General features: G+C 50.9%; 7 protein-coding genes across 7 annotated transcripts; 4 read left to right on the plus strand and 3 right to left on the minus strand.

The window, feature by feature from the left end:
• Window positions 1–228: 228 nt before the first annotated feature.
• On the plus strand, window positions 229–2128 carry N7489_006519 (high affinity methionine permease; the record flags this gene model as incomplete). The annotated part of the gene is made up of 6 exons (XM_056712269.1): window positions 229–340; window positions 398–629; window positions 690–1140; window positions 1196–1460; window positions 1515–1677; window positions 1729–2128. 6 exons carry the CDS (start codon window positions 229–231, stop codon window positions 2126–2128), a joined length of 1623 nt encoding a protein of 540 aa, XP_056565984.1.
• An 812-nt stretch (window positions 2129–2940) lies between these two features.
• Window positions 2941–5721, plus strand: N7489_006520 (M1 family metallopeptidase; the record flags this gene model as incomplete). Its single annotated transcript, XM_056712270.1, has 3 exons — window positions 2941–3086; window positions 3144–5514; window positions 5596–5721. 3 exons carry the CDS (start codon window positions 2941–2943, stop codon window positions 5719–5721), a joined length of 2643 nt encoding a protein of 880 aa, XP_056565985.1.
• Window positions 5722–6363: 642 nt separating this feature from the next.
• On the minus strand, window positions 6364–8884 carry prp28 (mRNA splicing protein PRP28; the record flags this gene model as incomplete). The annotated part of the gene is made up of 4 exons (XM_056712271.1): window positions 6364–6520; window positions 6590–8036; window positions 8086–8521; window positions 8603–8884. The coding sequence occupies 4 exons, from the start codon at window positions 8882–8884 to the stop codon at window positions 6364–6366; spliced, it is 2322 nt and encodes a 773-aa protein (XP_056565986.1).
• Window positions 8885–9609: 725 nt separating this feature from the next.
• On the minus strand, window positions 9610–11960 carry N7489_006522 (putative mRNA splicing protein (Prp39); the record flags this gene model as incomplete). Its single annotated transcript, XM_056712272.1, has 4 exons — window positions 9610–10975; window positions 11440–11543; window positions 11614–11829; window positions 11892–11960. 4 exons carry the CDS (start codon window positions 11958–11960, stop codon window positions 9610–9612), a joined length of 1755 nt encoding a protein of 584 aa, XP_056565987.1.
• Window positions 11961–12475: 515 nt separating this feature from the next.
• N7489_006523 (mitochondrial 54S ribosomal protein mL59) lies at window positions 12476–13131 on the plus strand (the record flags this gene model as incomplete). Its single annotated transcript, XM_056712273.1, has 2 exons — window positions 12476–13030; window positions 13090–13131. The coding sequence occupies 2 exons, from the start codon at window positions 12476–12478 to the stop codon at window positions 13129–13131; spliced, it is 597 nt and encodes a 198-aa protein (XP_056565988.1).
• A 1573-nt stretch (window positions 13132–14704) lies between these two features.
• hxB (putative molybdenum cofactor sulfurase protein (HxB)) lies at window positions 14705–17331 on the plus strand (the record flags this gene model as incomplete). The annotated part of the gene is made up of 4 exons (XM_056712274.1): window positions 14705–14807; window positions 14861–16394; window positions 16445–16893; window positions 16937–17331. The coding sequence occupies 4 exons, from the start codon at window positions 14705–14707 to the stop codon at window positions 17329–17331; spliced, it is 2481 nt and encodes an 826-aa protein (XP_056565989.1).
• A 402-nt stretch (window positions 17332–17733) lies between these two features.
• N7489_006525 (phytanoyl-CoA dioxygenase family protein) lies at window positions 17734–18698 on the minus strand (the record flags this gene model as incomplete). The annotated part of the gene is made up of 3 exons (XM_056712275.1): window positions 17734–17840; window positions 17907–18339; window positions 18411–18698. 3 exons carry the CDS (start codon window positions 18696–18698, stop codon window positions 17734–17736), a joined length of 828 nt encoding a protein of 275 aa, XP_056565990.1.
• Between the last annotated feature and the right edge of the window lie 330 nt (window positions 18699–19028).

A 19028-nucleotide genomic window follows, 5' to 3' on the forward strand; every position in this document is an offset into this window, starting at 1 on the left:
GCCTCCATCAGCTCCGTAGGCGGACCGCAATTTGATTTCCAAGGTAGTATAAAGACACTGCCCAGCCGCAATGACCTATGGCATCAGATTTAGTGCGAGCACCTCATTCTTCCCCCGTTGCTAGCCGTGACAATCCTGGTCTTGCCAACCCTCAGCTGAATATACAAATACTCGGTGTCACCGTGTGCCCTGGTGGGTAGTGACTAGTGACTCGATCTGTATAACATAATGGCTGAACGGGTTGATCCTGTTGTCGAGGCTTCCAATAAGTCGCCGGTATTCGATACGAAGCCAGCAGGAGATGATGGCCTCCGGCGCGCAGATGGTATCTCGGGATTATGTATGTTTCTTTTTCCCTTATGAAGATTGAGTGCGTGACACTAATCATTCCTTTCAGATGAAGGAAATGTCTTCGAGGCAACCCCCGACGATCGACGCCAGATTGGAATTTTCAGCGCGGCCCTCCTAATCTTTAATCGGGTTATTGGTACGGGTATTTTTGCCACACCGAGCACTATCCTTGCATTGTCCGGCAGTGTCGGTCTCTCATTATTTATGTGGGTTATCGGCACTGTAATTGCCCTGGCTGGGACGGCAGTGTATCTAGAATGGGGTACTGCAATTCCGAGGTATGTGATTGAATCGAACAAACGAAAGTATAACGCACTGATTAACCTGACTCTATGTAGAAACGGAGGCGAAAAGAACTACCTCGAATACGTTTATACAAAACCCAAATTCTTGGCCACTGCCATGTTCGCCGCCTATGCTGTGTTACTCGGATGGGCAGCAAGTAACAGCGTCGTCTTCGGTCAATATATCCTCAACGCAGCAGATATTGAGGTCGGACGATGGAATCAGCGTGGAATTGGCATGGCCTGTCTCACCGCTGCCTTTCTTATCCACTCCGTTGCCTTGAAATGGGGTATTCGTCTTCAGAATGTCCTTGGTATTATCAAGTTGGTTATCGTCTTGTTCATCATTGTTGCTGGTTGGGTGGCACTTGGTGGCCATACAAAGGCTGAGACGCCGGATAACTTCACCAATGCCTTCGAAGGCACCAAGGGAAGCGGATACGGAATCGTCATGGCCTTGTACAACGTTATCTGGTCCTTTGTTGGCTATTCGAATGCCAACTATGTAAGGACATGAACATAGGACTTGCGTCTGATCAGATTGCTAATTATATTCGCAGGCCTTGAGTGAAACCAAGAACCCTGCCCGCACGTTGAAGATTGCAGCCCCCGTCGCTATCATTGCTGTTGGCGTTATGTATATGCTTGTCAACATCGCCTATTTCGCCGCTGTATCAAAAGAGGAAATGCTCGAGTCTGGCAGCATTGTGGCCGCCGTGTTCTTCAGAAACATGTTCGGCGGACAGGCCGAAAAAGTCATGTCGGTCTTTGTGGCTCTCTCTGCATTTGGAAATGTGTTATCCGTCATCTTCTCACAAGGACGCAGTATGTATTCTCACCTGCATGTTTTAAATCTATACTAATCAGAATTTCGAACAGTTGTTCAAGAGCTCGGACGTGAAGGTGTCTTGCCCTTTTCCAAGGTCTGGGCTAGCAACTGGCCTTTCCACTCGCCGGCCGCTGGCTTGCTTGAGCACTATCTCGTCTCTGTCGTTATCCTGCTCGCCCCTCCTCCCGGTGACGCATACAACTTCCTCGTCAAGTATGTGATTTCCAAAGAACACACAAGATCATTACTGACAAATTGTCCCAGCCTCATTTCTTACCCCCTCGCAATCGTCAACTTCTTCGTGGCCGCTGGCCTCGTTCATATCTACCTCACCAAAGAGAAAAACTACCCGAACTGGAAGCCCGGAGTCCGTGCCACGCTACCCGTCACCATCTTCTTCATGCTGTCCAACCTCTACCTCGCCGTCGCGCCATATGTGCCGCCCAGCGATGGTCAGAACGTGTACGAAGAGCTACCGTACTACCTGCACTGTGTGGTAGCCCTGGCGCTTTTCGCAGCCGGAGGAATCTACTACGTTGTCTGGGCGATATTGATGCCTCGGATTGGCGGGTATGTGCTTGTCAAGGAGTCTGTCGTGGATGCCGATGGATGGTCTCGCAGTGCGTTTACGAAACTGCCACAGGCCCAGGCAGTGCATTCTTAAGAGATATTGGGTGCGATATAATAATAATAATCGGATTTGCTTGATTTCGGAGCGTTTATGTACTGATAGATTTTGTCATGTTGACTTGGAAGCAATTTCCACCAGACGCTACTAGTAATAGGTAATAGCGGAATAGAATAGAACCACTACTGAAGAGCCCTCATTACCAACTGCCCTGTCATGCTGTGACATCAGAGCAATGAACCGCGGTGCTGTATGTTCCAGTCTTCTATGGTAGCCCACCCAAGAGAATCGATTGAAACTGTCATGAGCCCCTCAAACTTGCTGGTATATTGTCTTGCAAGATAACAGCATAAGAGCCATTGCCAATCAGTTGTCTGTCATATAGAATTTAGACATCCACTGGGTGAACTTGCGTGTTGAAGAAAAGAAAAGAAGAAGAAGAGGAAAAAAAGGACGAAAAGTAGGAGATCCACTGGCATTCACCGCCTTCCCATCTGCCGGACTCTGATCTCATGTTTTTCCTTTCTGACTGTTGCTGTCGAGTCCGTGGTTCAATTGTTCTCGCATTTGGTTCTATTTAATTATTTAATACTAATACCTTTTTATTTCCCTTTCCTCTTTTTTCTTTCCTTTTTTCCCCCGGTATTCGGGTTCGTGGAGCTGATGCGCCGCTTCTCCACGCGTGTGCTTCTGCAGCAAGCAAAGCCACCGCTTCTTTCCGCCAGAGCCCCCTCCCCCTCTTTGTTTCCGCTCGCTCTCCTCAAGCTTCAGTTCCTAGGTCAATTACCCAACGCCGCTCTCCTTCCCCGCTATCACAGACCTCCAAACGATACTGTTCCTACCGCAGAATGTGTAGCTCACGCCGCGACACCTCCGGGTCAACCAACGTCCAGGGCCGTGAGGTCCTACCTACAAACGTCAAGCCCCAGCATTATGATTTGACGCTGGAGCCCAACTTTGAGAAGTTCACATATGAGGGAACAGTCACCATCGAGTACGTTATTTATGCATAGTGCGTAGTTATATGTCAGTCACTAACATCTACATCTAGCCTCGATGTGACCGAAGACACCGATTTCATCACCCTCAATTCCAACGAGATCGAAATCCACAGCGCAATTGTTTCAGCTAAGGGCTCGGTCGTGGACTCCAAGCCCGAAATCTCCCTCAAGAAAGATGACCAGACCGCAACCATCAAGTTCGGCCAGGCTATCGCCGCCGGGTCGGATGCCCAGTTGAAGCTCACCTTCACCGGTATTCTCAATGATAACATGGCCGGATTCTACCGATCGTCATACAAGGAGAATGGCGAGACCAAGTACATTGCATCATCTCAGATGGAGCCCACGGATGCCCGTCGGGCCTTCCCTTGTTTCGACGAGCCTGCTCTCAAGGCCAAGTTCACTGTGACCTTGGTTGCGGATAAGAGCATGACCTGTTTGAGCAATATGGATGTTGATACTGAGACTGAGATCCAGGGTGGTGCGAAGAAGGCTGTGAAATTCACCACTTCGCCCCTCATGTCTACCTATCTCGTTGCTTTCATTGTCGGAAACCTCAACTACATCGAGACAAAGAACTTCCGGGTTCCCATCCGTGTGTACGCCACACCCGACCAGGATATTGAGCACGGCCGTTTCTCCTTGGAGCTTGCTGCCAAGACTCTGGCCTTCTACGAGAAAGCCTTTGACAGTGATTTCCCTCTGCCAAAGATGGACATGGTCGCCGTTCCTGATTTCAGTGCCGGAGCCATGGAGAACTGGGGTCTGATCACATACCGTATCGTCGATGTGTTGCTGGATGAGAAGAACAGTGGAGCGTCTCGAAAGGAACGCATCGCCGAGACCGTCCAGCACGAGTTGGCCCACCAGTGGTTCGGAAACCTGGTCACCATGGACTTCTGGGATGGACTGTGGCTCAACGAGGGTTTCGCTACCTGGATGTCGTGGTACTCTTGCAACGTCTTCTACCCAGAGTGGAAGGTTTGGCAAACTTACGTTATCGACAACCTGCAGAGTGCTCTTTCGCTGGACTCGCTGCGCAGCAGCCACCCCATTGAGGTGCCTGTCAAGCGTGCCGATGAGATCAACCAGATCTTCGATGCTATCTCCTACTCCAAGGGTTCCTCTGTCCTGCGTATGATCTCCAAGTACCTGGGCGAAGATGTCTTCCTCCAGGGTGTCCGCAACTATATCAAGAAGCACGCCTATGGCAACACGGAGACCGGTGACCTGTGGGCTGCTCTTGCTGATGCTAGCGGAAAGCCCGTGCAGTCTGTCATGGATATCTGGACCAAGAACGTTGGCTTCCCTGTCATCAGTGTCACGGAGAACAAGGAGAGCTCTTCCATCCACGTGAAGCAGAACCGTTTCCTGCGTACCGGTGACGTTCGTCCCGAAGAAGACCAGACCCTCTTCCCTGTCATGCTCGGTCTGCGCACGGAGAAGGGCATTGATGAAGACACTATGCTGACTGAGCGCGAGCGTGACTTCCCCATTCCTGACCTGGACTTCTTCAAGCTCAACGCGGACCACTCTGCCATCTTCCGCACCTCATACAGCCCTGAGCGTCTTAAGAAGCTCGGCCAGGCTGCTCGTGACGGCCGCCTGAGTGTCGAGGACCGTGCCGGCATGATTGCCGACTCCGGCGCCCTGGCAGCTTCCGGTTACCAGCGCACCTCTGGCATGCTTTCCTTGCTTCAGGGCCTGGACACCGAGTCAGAGTTCGTCGTTTGGAACGAGATCCTGACCCGTATCGGCACCCTGCGCGCTGCCTGGCTCTTTGAGGACGACAAGACAAAGGACGCTCTCAAGGCCTTCCAGCGCGCGCTGGTTGCCCCTAAGGCCCACGAGATCGGCTGGGAGTTCCCCGAGAACGACGACCACATTCTGCAACAGTTCAAGGCCCTCATGTTCGGCTCTGCCGGTATGGCCGAGGACCCGGTTGTCGTCAAGGCTGCCTTGGACATGTTCGCCCGCTTCTCTGCCGGCGATCTCTCCGCCATCCACCCCAACATCCGTGGTAGTGTCTTCACCATTGCCTTGAAGCACGGTGGTCTCAAGGAGTACGAAGTGGTCTTGGACCGTTCCCGCCACGCCCCGACTTCGGACGAGAAGACCACCGCCCTGCGCTGCCTCGGTGCCTCTGAGGATCCTGAGCTTATCAAGCGCACTCTTGGTCTCGCCATGAGCGAGGAGGTCAAGAGCCAGGATATTTATATGCCTCTTGGCGGTCTTCGCAGCCACCCGGCTGGTATTGAGGGCCGCTGGAACTGGCTGAAGTCCAACTGGGATGAACTCTACAAGCGTCTTCCTCCCGGTCTCGGCATGCTGGGTACTGTTGTCCAGCTGACCACTGCCAGTTTCTGCACCGATGCGCAGCTGAAGGACGTTGAGGACTTCTTCGCTTCTAAGGACACTAAGGTTAGTAATCTCACCAAGAACCTCACCGAGGTTTCATCTAAAATCCATATTTTGTAATATATACTAATTCGAATCTTACAGGGCTTCGACCGTGCCGTTGAGCAGAGCCTGGACGCCATCCGCGCCAAGATCAACTGGCTCAAGCGTGACCGCGACGATGTTGAGCAGTGGCTGAGCAGCAACAGCTATCTTCAGAGCAAGCTGTAAATCTAGAAAATTCTTCAAGTGGCTGAACAATGTTCATAGGTCTCTTGGATACACCGGGGATTCTTTGTTTCGGAGCTCGCAGCTCGGACTTTTCTTCGACTGCACATTATTACTATGTTGTCATCTATAGAAAGCACGCGGGATGTGCTTTGAGCTGAAATTACTCTACTCAGTTATTTCTCTTGTAGAGCGAGTCCTTTTGTATGGACCAGGACTAGATAGATACATATGTAGATGTCTGCCCTGATTGCGATATCCACACAACGACATGACACTGTATAGTGCAGAACCAAGAGAGACATGGCAGAGACGCCTATGCCTCTTAAGGTCATGATGAGATTATGACTTTGATTGGCCGTTCAAAGAAAAGATCTCAGTCGGTTGTTTGAAGATATTCAGTTTACTGAGCTGCCTGTCTTCTTTGCAGACAATGAGCGTGGTTGGCCTGCAATATCGTTGGAACAAGTGGACTGAGTATGCTCTAAAGGAGGCAATGAAGACGGGGGAAAATAGTAAAGGTAGGCGATTTTTGAGAAACTGTGTTCAGTTGCTTTTTGATGAGTTTGGGTAAACCGACAGGAAATCGACCGCTTCTATTTACAATGATTGAATCAAGATGAAAAATGTCTTGCCTAGCACGGCCTAGGCCCACCCTCCCTTGCCTCCGAACCCAGAACTGTCCTCGATCTTCTTCCCGCCAGGACCGCGTGAGGGCTTGGACTGCGCCGCTTCGTGCTTGCGCAGTTCCTCGGGGACACGCGAGATTGGTGATTTGATCAGCATTTGTTTGAGATCGTACCTGCAGAGATATTAGTAAGTGAAAAAGTGAAAACAAAGTGTAAAAGGGAAAGGAATGGGTGTAACATACATAACATCGCTATCTTCGCTGCCCAGGAATGTGATAGCAACACCACTCTTCCCGGCACGACCAGTACGACCGATACGGTGAGTGTAGCTTTCGATCGAGGTGGCCATGTTGAAGTTAATGACCAGCGACACATCCGGCACATCGATACCTCTTCCTGCGAGGTCGGTTGCGACGAGAACGTCCGTGGAGCCGTTGCGCACGGAGGCGAGCGCGGCTTCACGCTGGTCTTGGGTCTTGGATCCGTGGAGAGTAACCGAGGAGAAGCCCATTTGTTTGATTTCGCGAGCGATGGCGTCACAGTTTCGCTTGATGTTGACGAACACGATAATCGGGGGTCGGAAGTCGCCCGAAGAGAGGATTTCTGCGAGGCGCTTCTTGCGTTTGTCTTCGCCAGAGATCATCTCCACACGCTGCTCAACTGTGTCGACAGCTTCGCCAACGCCGCCGATGGTGATAATGGCTGGCCGACGGAGGTACTTGCGAGCAATGCGCTCGACTGCTGCAGGCATAGTGGCCGTGTACATCATAGTCTGGCGGTACTGGTGTTGGCTCATCGCCATTGAATTCTCAGCTTCCTCCGTATCGGGCTTCTCGTTCGTGACGGGGAGGGCGTCCAGGATCTTGTTGACAGGCTCTTCGAATCCAAGATCAATCATACGATCTGCTTCGTCCATAATCACGTAGCAACACTGGCTGAGCACTAGCATACGACGCTCGATACAATCGACCAGACGACCAGGGGTGGCAATAATGATTTCGGCGCCATTGCGTAGGCTGAATGCTTGCTCTTCAAGTGAGTGGCCACCGACAATACTGACCACGTTGAATCCAAGGGGTTGTGTAAACTTTTTGGCTTCGATCTCGATCTGCTGCGCCAATTCACGTGTGGGTGCTAGAACAATAGCGTACGGTCCTTCGTTTTTGCGCCACTCATTCTCGTCAAGCCGCGGTAACGCCGAGATGTAGACCAAAAGTGGGAGTAGGAATGCAGCGGTTTTACCGGAACCTGTCACGGCAACACCAATCAGATCACGCGACTGCATGGCGATGGGGATTGCCGCGCGCTGAATAGCTGTTGGGTCCTTATACCCGACTCGTTCAACAAGCTCCAGCAAACGCTTCGGCAATGAACTCTCTTCCCAAGAACGCATGGGATTAGGTACGCTGCCGCCTTTGGTGGCAATGTTGAAATCTTCCTTGAAGATACGCCAGTCCCGCTCGCGCATGAGGTCCAAGCGCTTCTCGCTCCAATGCTTGTCAATCTGTGTGCGCTTACTCTCCTCGCGTCGCCGGCGTTCCATCTCCAGCATTTGTTGGGCTCGCGCGCTACCAGCTTCGTGATCGCGGGTCGCCAGTGCCTCTGCGTATTTGCGCGCGACATCATCGGCGACCTCATCGCCGAAGCCTGCCAAACGTCCCCGGCCAAAAAGTTGGCTTCCTGTCGGCGCTGGTATAGGGGGTTATAGTCGCCACTTGTGTCTTCCTCGACATTCCACTCGAAATTGAATTTCCGGTCTGCGGTACGCTTGCGCTTCTTTTTGCCGAGAAGTTAGATGTCTGGTCGGCTCCCATGTATCGGTGCTTGGTCAATGCTGCTAGCGCTGCCGCTTCGTCTTCTTCCGTTAGACGCTTTTCGCCTTTAGTCTTAGATTGGGGTGGCGGCATATCCTGGTCGCGATAGCGTTGATTGGGCTGTCGGCCTCCCTTCCGCATACCGCCAGGTCCAGTTGCAGGGTCGTCGCGCATCGCTCGGGGCCCGGTGGGTACATGACGGACCACTGATTCCTCCCGGATATTGGGTCTCACCGACGATGGTGCAGATGCGAGACCGTTGCCGTTGGTGCGGGCCTTGGCTTGCCGCTCTGCCTCAACCTCTTGCGCCCGTTTCTCCAGCGCAAGCTTCTCTCGTTGAGCTTTAGACAAAAATTTAGGCTGGATGAATATTTAAATGTTAGTAAAAGTCACCGAACCTTGTGTCAAGTATTTCATCATTCCCGGAGGATAAGCTCTTACCTTTGATGTCGCCGCATCTGCTTCTTTCTTCTTCCGTATCAGCTCCTCAACACTCAATGGAGTGACAGACGGTTTCTTCGCGCCCCATCCTAGCTTCTGCTTCTTCTGGCTCTCAACTGGGGGCGGGGGTGGCACATCGTCGGGAGGAGGTGGAGGGGCGATACTGTCTGGCGGCGGCGGAGGAGCGGCCAAGTCTTCTGGAGGAGGCGGAGGCGGGCTGGGCGGGCGCTCCACAGGATCTGGAGGAGGGAGCGGAGGCAATCCTTCAGGGCCGTTGGTCATGACTTGCGTAGGTGGAAGAAAGGATGGCTAAAAAGACCACTAGACTAGAGACGAGAAGGGAGTGATATTGAATTTCTACGGAATTTGATAAGAGCCAGACGCGTAGTCACGTGAAACAGAATCACGTGTAGATATCTATCCACTATCCACTATCTTATCTATCTGCATGTGATCACGACTAATAATGGGGCCCGCCGGCCAGGTGTAGCGGAACTGGACTATGAAATTACATTAGGCCACAGGGTTTCTACGTATGCAACCACAGTATATTGGTTGCATGTGAGTCTAATAAGGCTACCACACTCGCGGGTGAATCAATTTCAAACAATTTGAATTAATTTCCTGTGGAAAAAACAACCCACATTAGAATACAATTGGTCCCGAAGGATCCAATCTCGAGTTGGCCACAAGCCTGCGTCAAGCCTCAAGAGGGAACTAGACACCAGTGCATCTGACAAAAGTGAGAAGAAGCTGTCGTTAAGCCGAGTCAAGATCGCTAGACAACAGGGGAGGGAAGGTTGCCCAGCACGGGCAACGGGGATGATACTACACGAAAAAGGAACTCACCCACCCAGGTGAATCAATATGCCAGGGTAAGTAACGAAGATAAAACACCGAAAGAAAAGGCACCAACAGAACTTCCAGAAACGAACCGATTCGTGAACAAACATATCCATACTTGCAATCATTGGCTTTGGGGGGTGTGTGCACAAGACTGTCGGGTCTTAAGCGGCTGTACCGTTCGCTGCCGTCTGTTGGTAGTACGCGTATGCAGCGGCCTCATCTGGTGTGGGCTGCATGTGAGGAATTGAAGCGAATTGTCCGCCTGCAGTGGTGGGTTGCACCGCCACATTTCCGCCAGTTCGAGCGGAAGCCACAGATGAAGGGCCGTAGATTTCACGATCCAGGGTCATGTATTCCTTCGCAGTGTCCTTGCCTCTCTCGAGAAGGTATGTCATGTAAATTTGCACGAGTTCCTTGACAGCGTCGACTTGCAGAACGCTCTTGGACCGGATGTCAGTAATGACCTGCTTGATGCGTTCATACTGAACCGACTCGGTAGCCTCGCTGGTGGGTTGGTCAATTTCGAAGACGAGATAGCTGCACCAGAAGGGTCGGCTGTCGAGGTAGTAACGCTGGTTCTCGTGGAAAACCGTGCGAGCCTCGTCAGGGCTGCCCTTAATCTTCCACAAAAGGCGGGCCCACTCGGCAACGAGAGCAGCCTTCGTGGCCATTTCGCACTCTGGTGAATCCAATTGTGTCTTGTAGATTTCAATGGCCGCCTCCAGACCTCCGTGGCGACGACACAGATTGGCGAGTGAGATAATAGTCTCGACATGGCTGGGGAGACACATGAGGATCGCATTGTGGATATCCTTTGCCACATCCACGCGGCCTGATACCTCCTCGAAGTAGGCATAGTGAAGTCGGATAGTGGGATTGCCAATCGGGACGTAGAGATACGAGGCACGCTGATATATGATCCGCACATCTTCTTCCTTGTTAGGCTGAGCAGCCATCCAGCGAGCGTATCGGAACCAGAACTCTTCATAATAGGCACAAGTGACCAGGCAGCGCTCATACAGGAACTGAGTTCGAGAGAATGAACCCTCGGCTTCCTCAAAGTCAAGATACTTCTTCCAGTTCACCAACTGGACTTCATCGAGCTCAGTAACATGGAAGTAGGGACGCTTGATCTCCGCTTCGAAAGTCCAGCGCTTGGTCGTCTCAGTCTGAGTGTTCGTGAAGATCTCCAAGTGGTAACTATCCACGCGAAGTCGGAGATCGCGCTCGATCTCCGCTTCTGCCTTGGGGCCAGGAGCCGGCTGGGATGACGCAGCTTCGATTTCGGCGCGGAAAGCGGCGAGGACCTCGGCCGGGGCGAGCTCGGGCAGAGGGCGGGTCTGCGCGAGCTGGCGGTACCGCTCGAAGTAGCGAGCATACTGGTGCATCGGGATGTGGATGACACGTGCAAGAATGGCGAAAATCTTATCGTGGGCCTCAATCCGCTCCTCGAACTCAATGTACTTATCCCAGAAGGGATGGGAGAGGAAATCAAGACCCACACTGTTTGCAGCCCGTTCGAAAAGCCTGGTGCGTACTCCAGTTAGCATGTTGCGGACACAAGGGCCTGATGGGTGGGATAGGAGTGGTAAGAGACAGGATAGGACAATTAAGATAGCAATCAAGAGCAGTAGACTCTGTCCGTTTGTGAAAACCCAAGTGATCAAATGCGTGCGGTGGACGAAAGCTAAGGGATAGGTGGGCATCCAGTGCTCCGTAAAGGGCCATCGAACGAGGCTATTCCTTGGCCTTCAATGCATGGGCTGGTTTGGCCAATCAGAGGAAAAATTCAGCCTGAGTGAGCTATGGGTGAGAAGTAAACTCCACTTGGATCAAGGAAGCAAAGTAGCGAGCGGTCTCTCACCCATCAACAAGACTGACTGGATAATGAAATATCCAGGAAACATGTCACCGTCACCACGAGAACTTTCGCGAACTGCGTCGGTAATGGTTATAGGGAAGGGAAGAAGACCATCTTTACTCTCACTTACTCTCGAATGATGTGGGCCTCGTGCGTAGTGTCCGCCTTGAACGAACAATAGTTGGTCCATATATCAACCGACGGCGAGACGCTAGCAATGCCTCGTTCATAGACCTATAGCGACAAGATTAGTAGAAAGCCATGGAAAAGAAGAGGCTGGTGCCCAAGGAGTGTGCATGCATACAATTTCAGCGGCCTCAGTGCCGGCGATAGAGAACTCTAGGTCGGCATACTTCTTCCAGTAGCCAAAGAGCAAAGGAAACTTAGCAAGGAAGCGGTCATAGGCTGCGCGCCAGGTTGTGATGGCCTGGGGGTTGGAATTGCGATTTATTCCACCCTCGAGGGCCTCTGCGGCACGAACCAGCTTCTCCCAGGTTTCGAAGTTGTCAGGATCATCGAGCTGTAAATACAAACACGTCAGTTGACGAGGGACACGTTCGTAAATGCGTGTGGAACGCGTACCAGCTGAGCCTCGAGGTTTCTAATCTCCGCATTCTCCTCTTCGGAGCCTCCGTACTGATAGTCGGACATGGTCGTCGCAGTGCTGAGGATGCGCACGAGAAGGTCAGAGCCTGGAATAAAACAATATGGATGAAATTGCGGGTATTAATAAGATAGCAGCGATGGTAACAATGAAGATTCTTAAGGGAAGAAATTCTTGGGGCTGAAACGAGACTGAAAAGCAAGCCGAAGTTAGGAAGTTCTGATTCGTGCCTGAGGCGAGCATCTGTGGCCCACCGCCGGTGATTTGAGGGCGGTGTAGCTGAAAGCGGTAATTCAAGGCGGTGTAGGTACAGGTGGAACCAACCTTGGAAGGAAGGTTGGCCCCGGGGCCCGGGAAAGCTCACGCTTAGGTAAAGCACGGCAGAAATATTGTTGACACCTTGGAGATAAGGCGCAACAATTACTTGATGCCTTGTCGCCTGAAGTATAATGCCAATGGCTTGGCGTGAGCCCGGGCGGTATCAACTTTTTGACCCAGAACACTCGCAAGCAACATTGGAACCACCTGTGCACACTAGGATCACAACCCACCTTGATCCACCATGTCGGTTTCAAAGCAGACAGGTACACTGTTAGAGAACCTTCCTCAACGTTTGGTGAATTTCTTCGCTCGGTATCCTCCACAAACCCACTCCGCAGCTGTCCGTCGCCCTGCCCCTGCCAACGGAAAGGGCTATGTACCAACGAAGGTAGAATCCCCATACACACCAGACCGGGATGCCAAGGGTGCCCCAGGAGAGAAAAAGCATGGCTGGACTCCATCGCGTGCACTCCTCGTGACCAGCAAAGGCGTCCGCAATCCATTTCTGCCGCACAAGCGATTCGGCAAATGGGAAGCCCCGAGATATGGGCTGCGCCAGCAGGCCGATCTGATGAAGCTTGCCATCAAATACAATGTGGAGGCGCTTCTTCCTCCTAGTCGCAAATCACCAGAATTCAAGGAAACACGGCGCGCAGAGCGTGGCTTGCAGATCAAGGGAACTGGTGTTGGCCACAAGGTGAAGGGTCATAAGTGGGAACGCACCATGGAGTCGCGTCTCGAGGATCGTCGCAAAGCAATGGAGGGGATGCCGGAAATGGTCCGGTTGTGGAAGCAGGTTAGTACTTTATTGGTCCTCCCTGACGTGATTGGAGCTATGCTGACTCGGCGCAACAGAGAGGTCATGGCCGTGGCTGGAGACAATGGCCCAAGCGGTAAAGGGAACCCACCACCACCCACCGTCGCATCGTCTTCTTTCCCTTCTTTATTTTGGCCAGTTTGTTCATTCTGGCTTTTCACTGCTCTGTCGATTCCAACGCAAACCAGATCGACACAAATACTTGTACGAGTCATAGCAGGAGCTTGGGACGGAGTTTTGTCTTTGAAGTATACTATCAACCCCATCTGTACAATACAATCTACGGTCACATCGCCCAATGGTGCCCAAGGATATCATTTGCATGTATCTGACCAGTACTATCTCTCATCATCGTCGGCACCAATAAGAAATCTACTTACTCCCCGCTAAATATGTTGACTTTTACGATAAATTTCGAAGCGGGGTATAGGAAGCTACGGTGAGCTGAACCTAAGAAACATTAATCAATAGTATACTCCACATGCACTCTATCGTGATGTGGAGCAGTTCAGCCTCAGTTCAGCCTCGGAAACAATTTGGAATACTATAGTGGCTGTGTCCCAGGCCGTTCTGCCGCAAGGACGATACTGAGGTGCCTACAGCGTTAGCACTTGGCCCACATGCACTGACATGGATTGTTTAGTATAATTTGCTGGCTACATGTTTCAGCCCAATGCATCATCAACAAAATCAGGCACTTCTCCTATATGAATAGAATAAACACGAATTGGTAAGCCGACATTGTGATGAGCCTAAAGGTAATGCTTTAGCTTTCGCAGGATCCTAGAAAACCATGCAGGTTGGGTTGCGCATTGTGCATCGGGGGCGGCTATTGGAACCCGAGAGATATAACCATCAAAGAAGTTCCTTAAAGGCAAAATGGTTGGTTGGGAGTCTTTCACGGTTAATGTTATTGTGGACTATAATTGTCGGGATTTGATCATAGTTTCAATAGTACGTACAGATATACTCGTGAGCGTGTCGGCTGAGGTAAATATATCTCCCCGATGACGAAACCTGTGACCGTAAAAGGTATAGTAAATCTGATAATATGCATGAAGTGCATGGATATCACGATGTAGTGGAGTCCCGTGTATGGATCTAGATCGGCGTGTATATAGTGCCAGATAGTGCGTGTTAAAAGCTGATAACAATCGCTGTGGCGATGAGGCTCTACAATAACCATCTATTGCCACGTCCGATGTATTGCGGGGTCACATGCGAGGGGAAACTCATCTCAAGACGCTCTCCGTCACTTCACAGCACTCAAGGAGTTGGAAATAACCTATAAAAGCCAGCTGCCAGACCTTTGGAATGTACCTTCTCTCCAAACCTCCTGCCTATCCCTTTGCAGTGGACTGGGAATCACACCCGGGCTAGTTGATTTGTTGGTATCGGTAACCTCCGATGAGAATATAGCTGTCTGCTGTCTTATATCTGGTAAGGCTCCCCCGCCTCTTTCTTCAAATCCATTTGATATTACACAGTCACACAACTATACAGCCTATTTCTGGATCTCTCAAATATTCATTATGTGCTGATTGTGCTGCTAGCCATATACAGAAGGTCCTACCTTCCACGATTTGCCACCTTGTTCTCAAACATAGTACAACAAAGTACTGGAGTGCATCCGTCCAAAGTTAAACTTCAACAATGGTGGAATCAACCTTTCAGGGATCTACCCATCCCAAGTATAGTCAAGGTTACTCTGCCGATGTGGACATAATCCGAGAGCAAGAGTACCCTCTACTAAATGGTACGAGTGTCCATCTGCTATCACTCGATCCATGCTGACCACCGTTCTATCAGGAACAACATACCTAGATTATGCGGGGACAACACCCTATGCCAAGTCCACGATCGAGTCTTTCTCGCGTGATCTTACATCTAATCTGTTTGGAAACCCTCATTCGATGTCTGTGTCGTCGCAACTTTCTACACAAAGAACAGAAGATGTCCGAGTCCGAGTATTGCGATTTTTCAACGCGGACCCAGATGAGTTCGACCTTGTCTTTGTGGCAAATGCAACTGCCGGCATTAAGCTAGTTGCAGACTCACTTCGGGACTCCGACCATCGGGGATTTTGGTATGGCTACCACATTGACTCTCACACAAGTCTCGTCGGTGTACGGGAGTTGGCCGAAATGGGCTATCAGTGTTTCCAAAGCGATGATGAAATGGAGGTCGAGATTTCAAAGTTGGCTAGCAACCAGTCGAAGGCGCCCAGACTACTTGCATACCCAGCCCAATCCAATATGAACGGCCGGCGTCTGCCTATTCGATGGTGTGAGCAGGTCAGATCCGCCACAAAGGAGAGCGGAGGAAATGTGTACACCTTGCTTGACGCTGCGTCGCTGGTATCAACTGCTCCACTTGACCTAGGCCCATCCTCGTCTGCTCCAGACTTCACTGTCCTCAGTTTCTACAAAATCTTTGGGTTTCCCGATTTGGGTGCTTTGATTGTTCGCAAGAGTGCTGCACGGGTCTTTGAACGACGGAAGTATTTTGGCGGAGGCACCGTCGACATGGTCCTGGCCACTGGGGTGCAATGGCATGCGAAGAAAGAAACGTCTATCCATGAGCGGCTAGAGGATGGTACTCTTCCATTCCACAATATCATAGCTCTGGACACGGCCTTGGACACTCACGAGCGGTTGTTCGGTTCGATGGCGAACATATCGGCCCACACTGAGTTCCTCGCAAAGCAAGTTTATGACAGACTTTCTTCATTGGCACATTTCAACGAGAGGAAAGTCTGTCAAATTTATCAACCCCACACCTCTACGTATGGCGATTCACATACTCAAGGTCCCATTATTGCGTTCAATCTTTGCAATAGCCGCGGTGAATGGGTTCCGAAAACCGAGGTTGAAAAGCTGGCTACGGTGCAAGATCTGCAGATACGCACTGGGTCCGTTTGCAATCCAGGAGGAACGGCTTCGTCACTTGGGTGGACTGGACCCGAGCTTCGCCGGCATTACTCTGCGGGATTACGCTGTGGTGATAACCATGATGTTCTGGGAGGACGACCAACAGGAATTTTGCGTGTCAGTATCGGAGCGACGACAAATATGAAGGATATAGACTCCTTGCTAAACTTTGTCGAGGAGTTCTACATGGAGAAGAGTCCACCTATAGTCGCCCTGGACCCTCTGACAGAAGACAATGAGGTCGTTGCCCCTCATTTCTATGTTGAAAGCCTAGCAGTGTTCCCAATCAAGAGTTGCGGTGCTTTCAAAATACCCGAGGGAAAGCGCTGGGAAGTGAAGAAAGAGGGACTTGCTTGGGACAGAGAATGGTGTTTGATTCATCAAGGGACTGGTGCAGCCCTGAATCAGAAAAGGTATGTTTTGTCCAAACAAAGTATCCGAATTCTCAAATTAACCCTGGTAGATATCCTCGCATGTGTCTCATACGACCCTCGATTGAGGTTGAAAGAGGAGTTCTCCGTATTACTTGTGGTGCAATCGCCGCACCAGATCAAGTCAGCCTTGAGATTTCGCTTGGCTGGGAGGACACAAGTCTCATCTCTACATCGTTCTGTCCAAGCTCGTCGAAAAAGCCTACAACAGTCTGCGGCGACCGAGTTTCTCTCCACGCCTACACGTCCCCCGTAGTCTCGGCGTTCTTCTCAGACTTCCTGGGAGTGCCCTGTACTCTCGCACGGTTCCCTACACAGACAAGCAGCCGGTATTCACAAATGCAGCGGACGCCGAACACGTGGAAGAACCGCTTCCGCAAGCTGATCATGCCAGGCTCATTCCCACCTGACTTCCCTCCCCCCGATACGCGAGGGTGGCCAGACACAAATCACGTTATCCAACGAGTCGCCAATTCTAATAGTCTCACGTTCATCTGTCAATCGACTGAATGAGACCATCAAAGCAAACGGCAAGAATGGCAGCAGTAAGACTGTTGCTGCAGACGTCTTCCGCGGTAACATTGTTGTTGCTGAACGACTTGCTCATCGAGGTGATGTGGAACAACCATATGCGGAGGACCGGTGGTCATCCCTTCGGATTGGGCCAGACCAACTTCGGTTTGATGCGCTCGATGCATGCCAGCGATGTCAAATGGTTTGCATAGACCAGTTCACTGGCATTCGACGCGCTGAGCCGTTTTCAACGCTCGCCAAGACGCGAAACATCGATGGGAAAGTCAGATTCGGCAAATATTCTGCACTTTCTCCGGAAGAACTAGAGGGCTTTGACTCGGAACTACCTGATCGCAGGACGGTGATGGTAGGGGATGTGGTTGTGCCATCGTATCAGGATGATTGAGTACATATGTCTACATGTTTTCCTGTCGACAATTTTGGCTCGTATTTCTGGGTGGAATTGGGTGTTTGATAGTGCTATTATATACATACTACGCCTTGTATGCAGCCTACGTACATATGGACCAAATAGACTGTGATTGTGATTGTGACTTGTCTAAGCCAGTTTCGTCAAGAACCTTGCATTCGTAGCACTGCTCCAGAATCCTGAGAATCTTTTAGCTACAAAGATGATTGATTGTTTTCCTTGGGATCTGCTGGCGGGACGTAATTGTCCGCATATTATTTTCGAGAGCTTGTCAAATAGATAGTAGTGTAGGCGCAATCCCTCAGTCTGGTATTCGAAAGGTGCGCAATGGAAATTTTGAATTTGATAAACCAAAAGCGACATCCATGCTAGCGTATACTAGACAACATCAGCGGTTGCAGCAACCTTGTCCTGGGCTTTGGTAAAGGGCGCCGCAAAGCCATACGTCTCGTAGCCTTCAGAGTAATCTTTGCCCTCCTCACGCTCTAGGAGAAATATATCAGCAATCCGGTCAAACGGGTGAACATCTAAACCTCCAAAGAATAACTCACCATGTTCAGGTGGGAACATCTCCATTTGATGCTTGTAATATCGCTCCCTAAGATCCTCCCCATCACTCCTCGAGTGAAAGGTAGCATAAAGGCTCGACCGACTCTCATAAGTCTTGTTCTCAGCCGAGCGATGGGCAAGATGCGACCCAAAGATCAGCACATCGCCCATTTCAAGTGGAACAGAAATCCATTCGTGCGCGTCCTCCCATTCAGACGTGATTCGGCCACCTTCCGCAAATTCAACTTTCATCTTGTGCGACCCGCGCACAACTTCCAGACATCCGTTTTCAGGAGCCGCAGCGTCAATGGCTATGTTGGCCGTAACATGTTCGATGCGGCCGATGTGGTCGTAAGCTGGTGCATCCAGGTGCGCTTCAAAGCCGTTTCCCTGGGGCTGTTTGTAGTTGATTTTTTCTTTGAAGAGGAGCATATCCTACATTTAGGAGCTTGATATTAGTATGATTTCCAAGTGGAGCTTCGTTATTAGGGACCCGGGGAAGATACATCGCCTGAGACTGCCTTTAGAATCTCGGCCAGCTGCTCGCCACAGACAAGTGACTTGAACCCGGGATGGTAATCAATGAACCTTTCCGTGCGCATCAGTTGGCGTTCGCCGTTGATGTTGATTTCGTCGTAGGGCATCCATTTGCCCTTGACACGAGGCCAGGCCTGGACTTCTTGCGTCCATCGCTTGAGTTCTGCAGGATCAACGAGTTTATGCTCGTCGGCGCGTAGAATGAGGTATCCATTCTCATGGTAAGAAACTATTTGTTCTGGTGTGAGAGGTGACATCTTTGAATAATCTGATCGTAATCACAGAATTTATGCGATAATGGGACAATCGAAGCGAACATGTAGTAACCAGCGAGCTTTTAATAGTTTCGAAATGTGTCAGCTTCTTAGACTGCGGGACCATTCCGATGACTCGTTCCTCAGTTCCCTCATGTGTTAAGCTCGGCATTTCTCAATACGTTACGGGAATAAAGTGAAGGTGTTCCTCCCGAAGCCACACCGAAACCCTCGGGATGCACCACAGACCAGCGGGCTTCGTGCCGATGAATGCGACTCACTCATTCACGTATCTGGGAGGGCATCATGAGTTACCAGAGGGTAAGCTGGAAG

This window comes from Penicillium chrysogenum, assembly GCF_028827035.1.
Source record: "Penicillium chrysogenum strain IBT 35668 chromosome Unknown utg000004l_segment0_segment0, whole genome shotgun sequence".
In the NCBI taxonomy this organism is placed as follows: Eukaryota; Fungi; Ascomycota; class Eurotiomycetes; order Eurotiales; family Aspergillaceae; genus Penicillium; species Penicillium chrysogenum.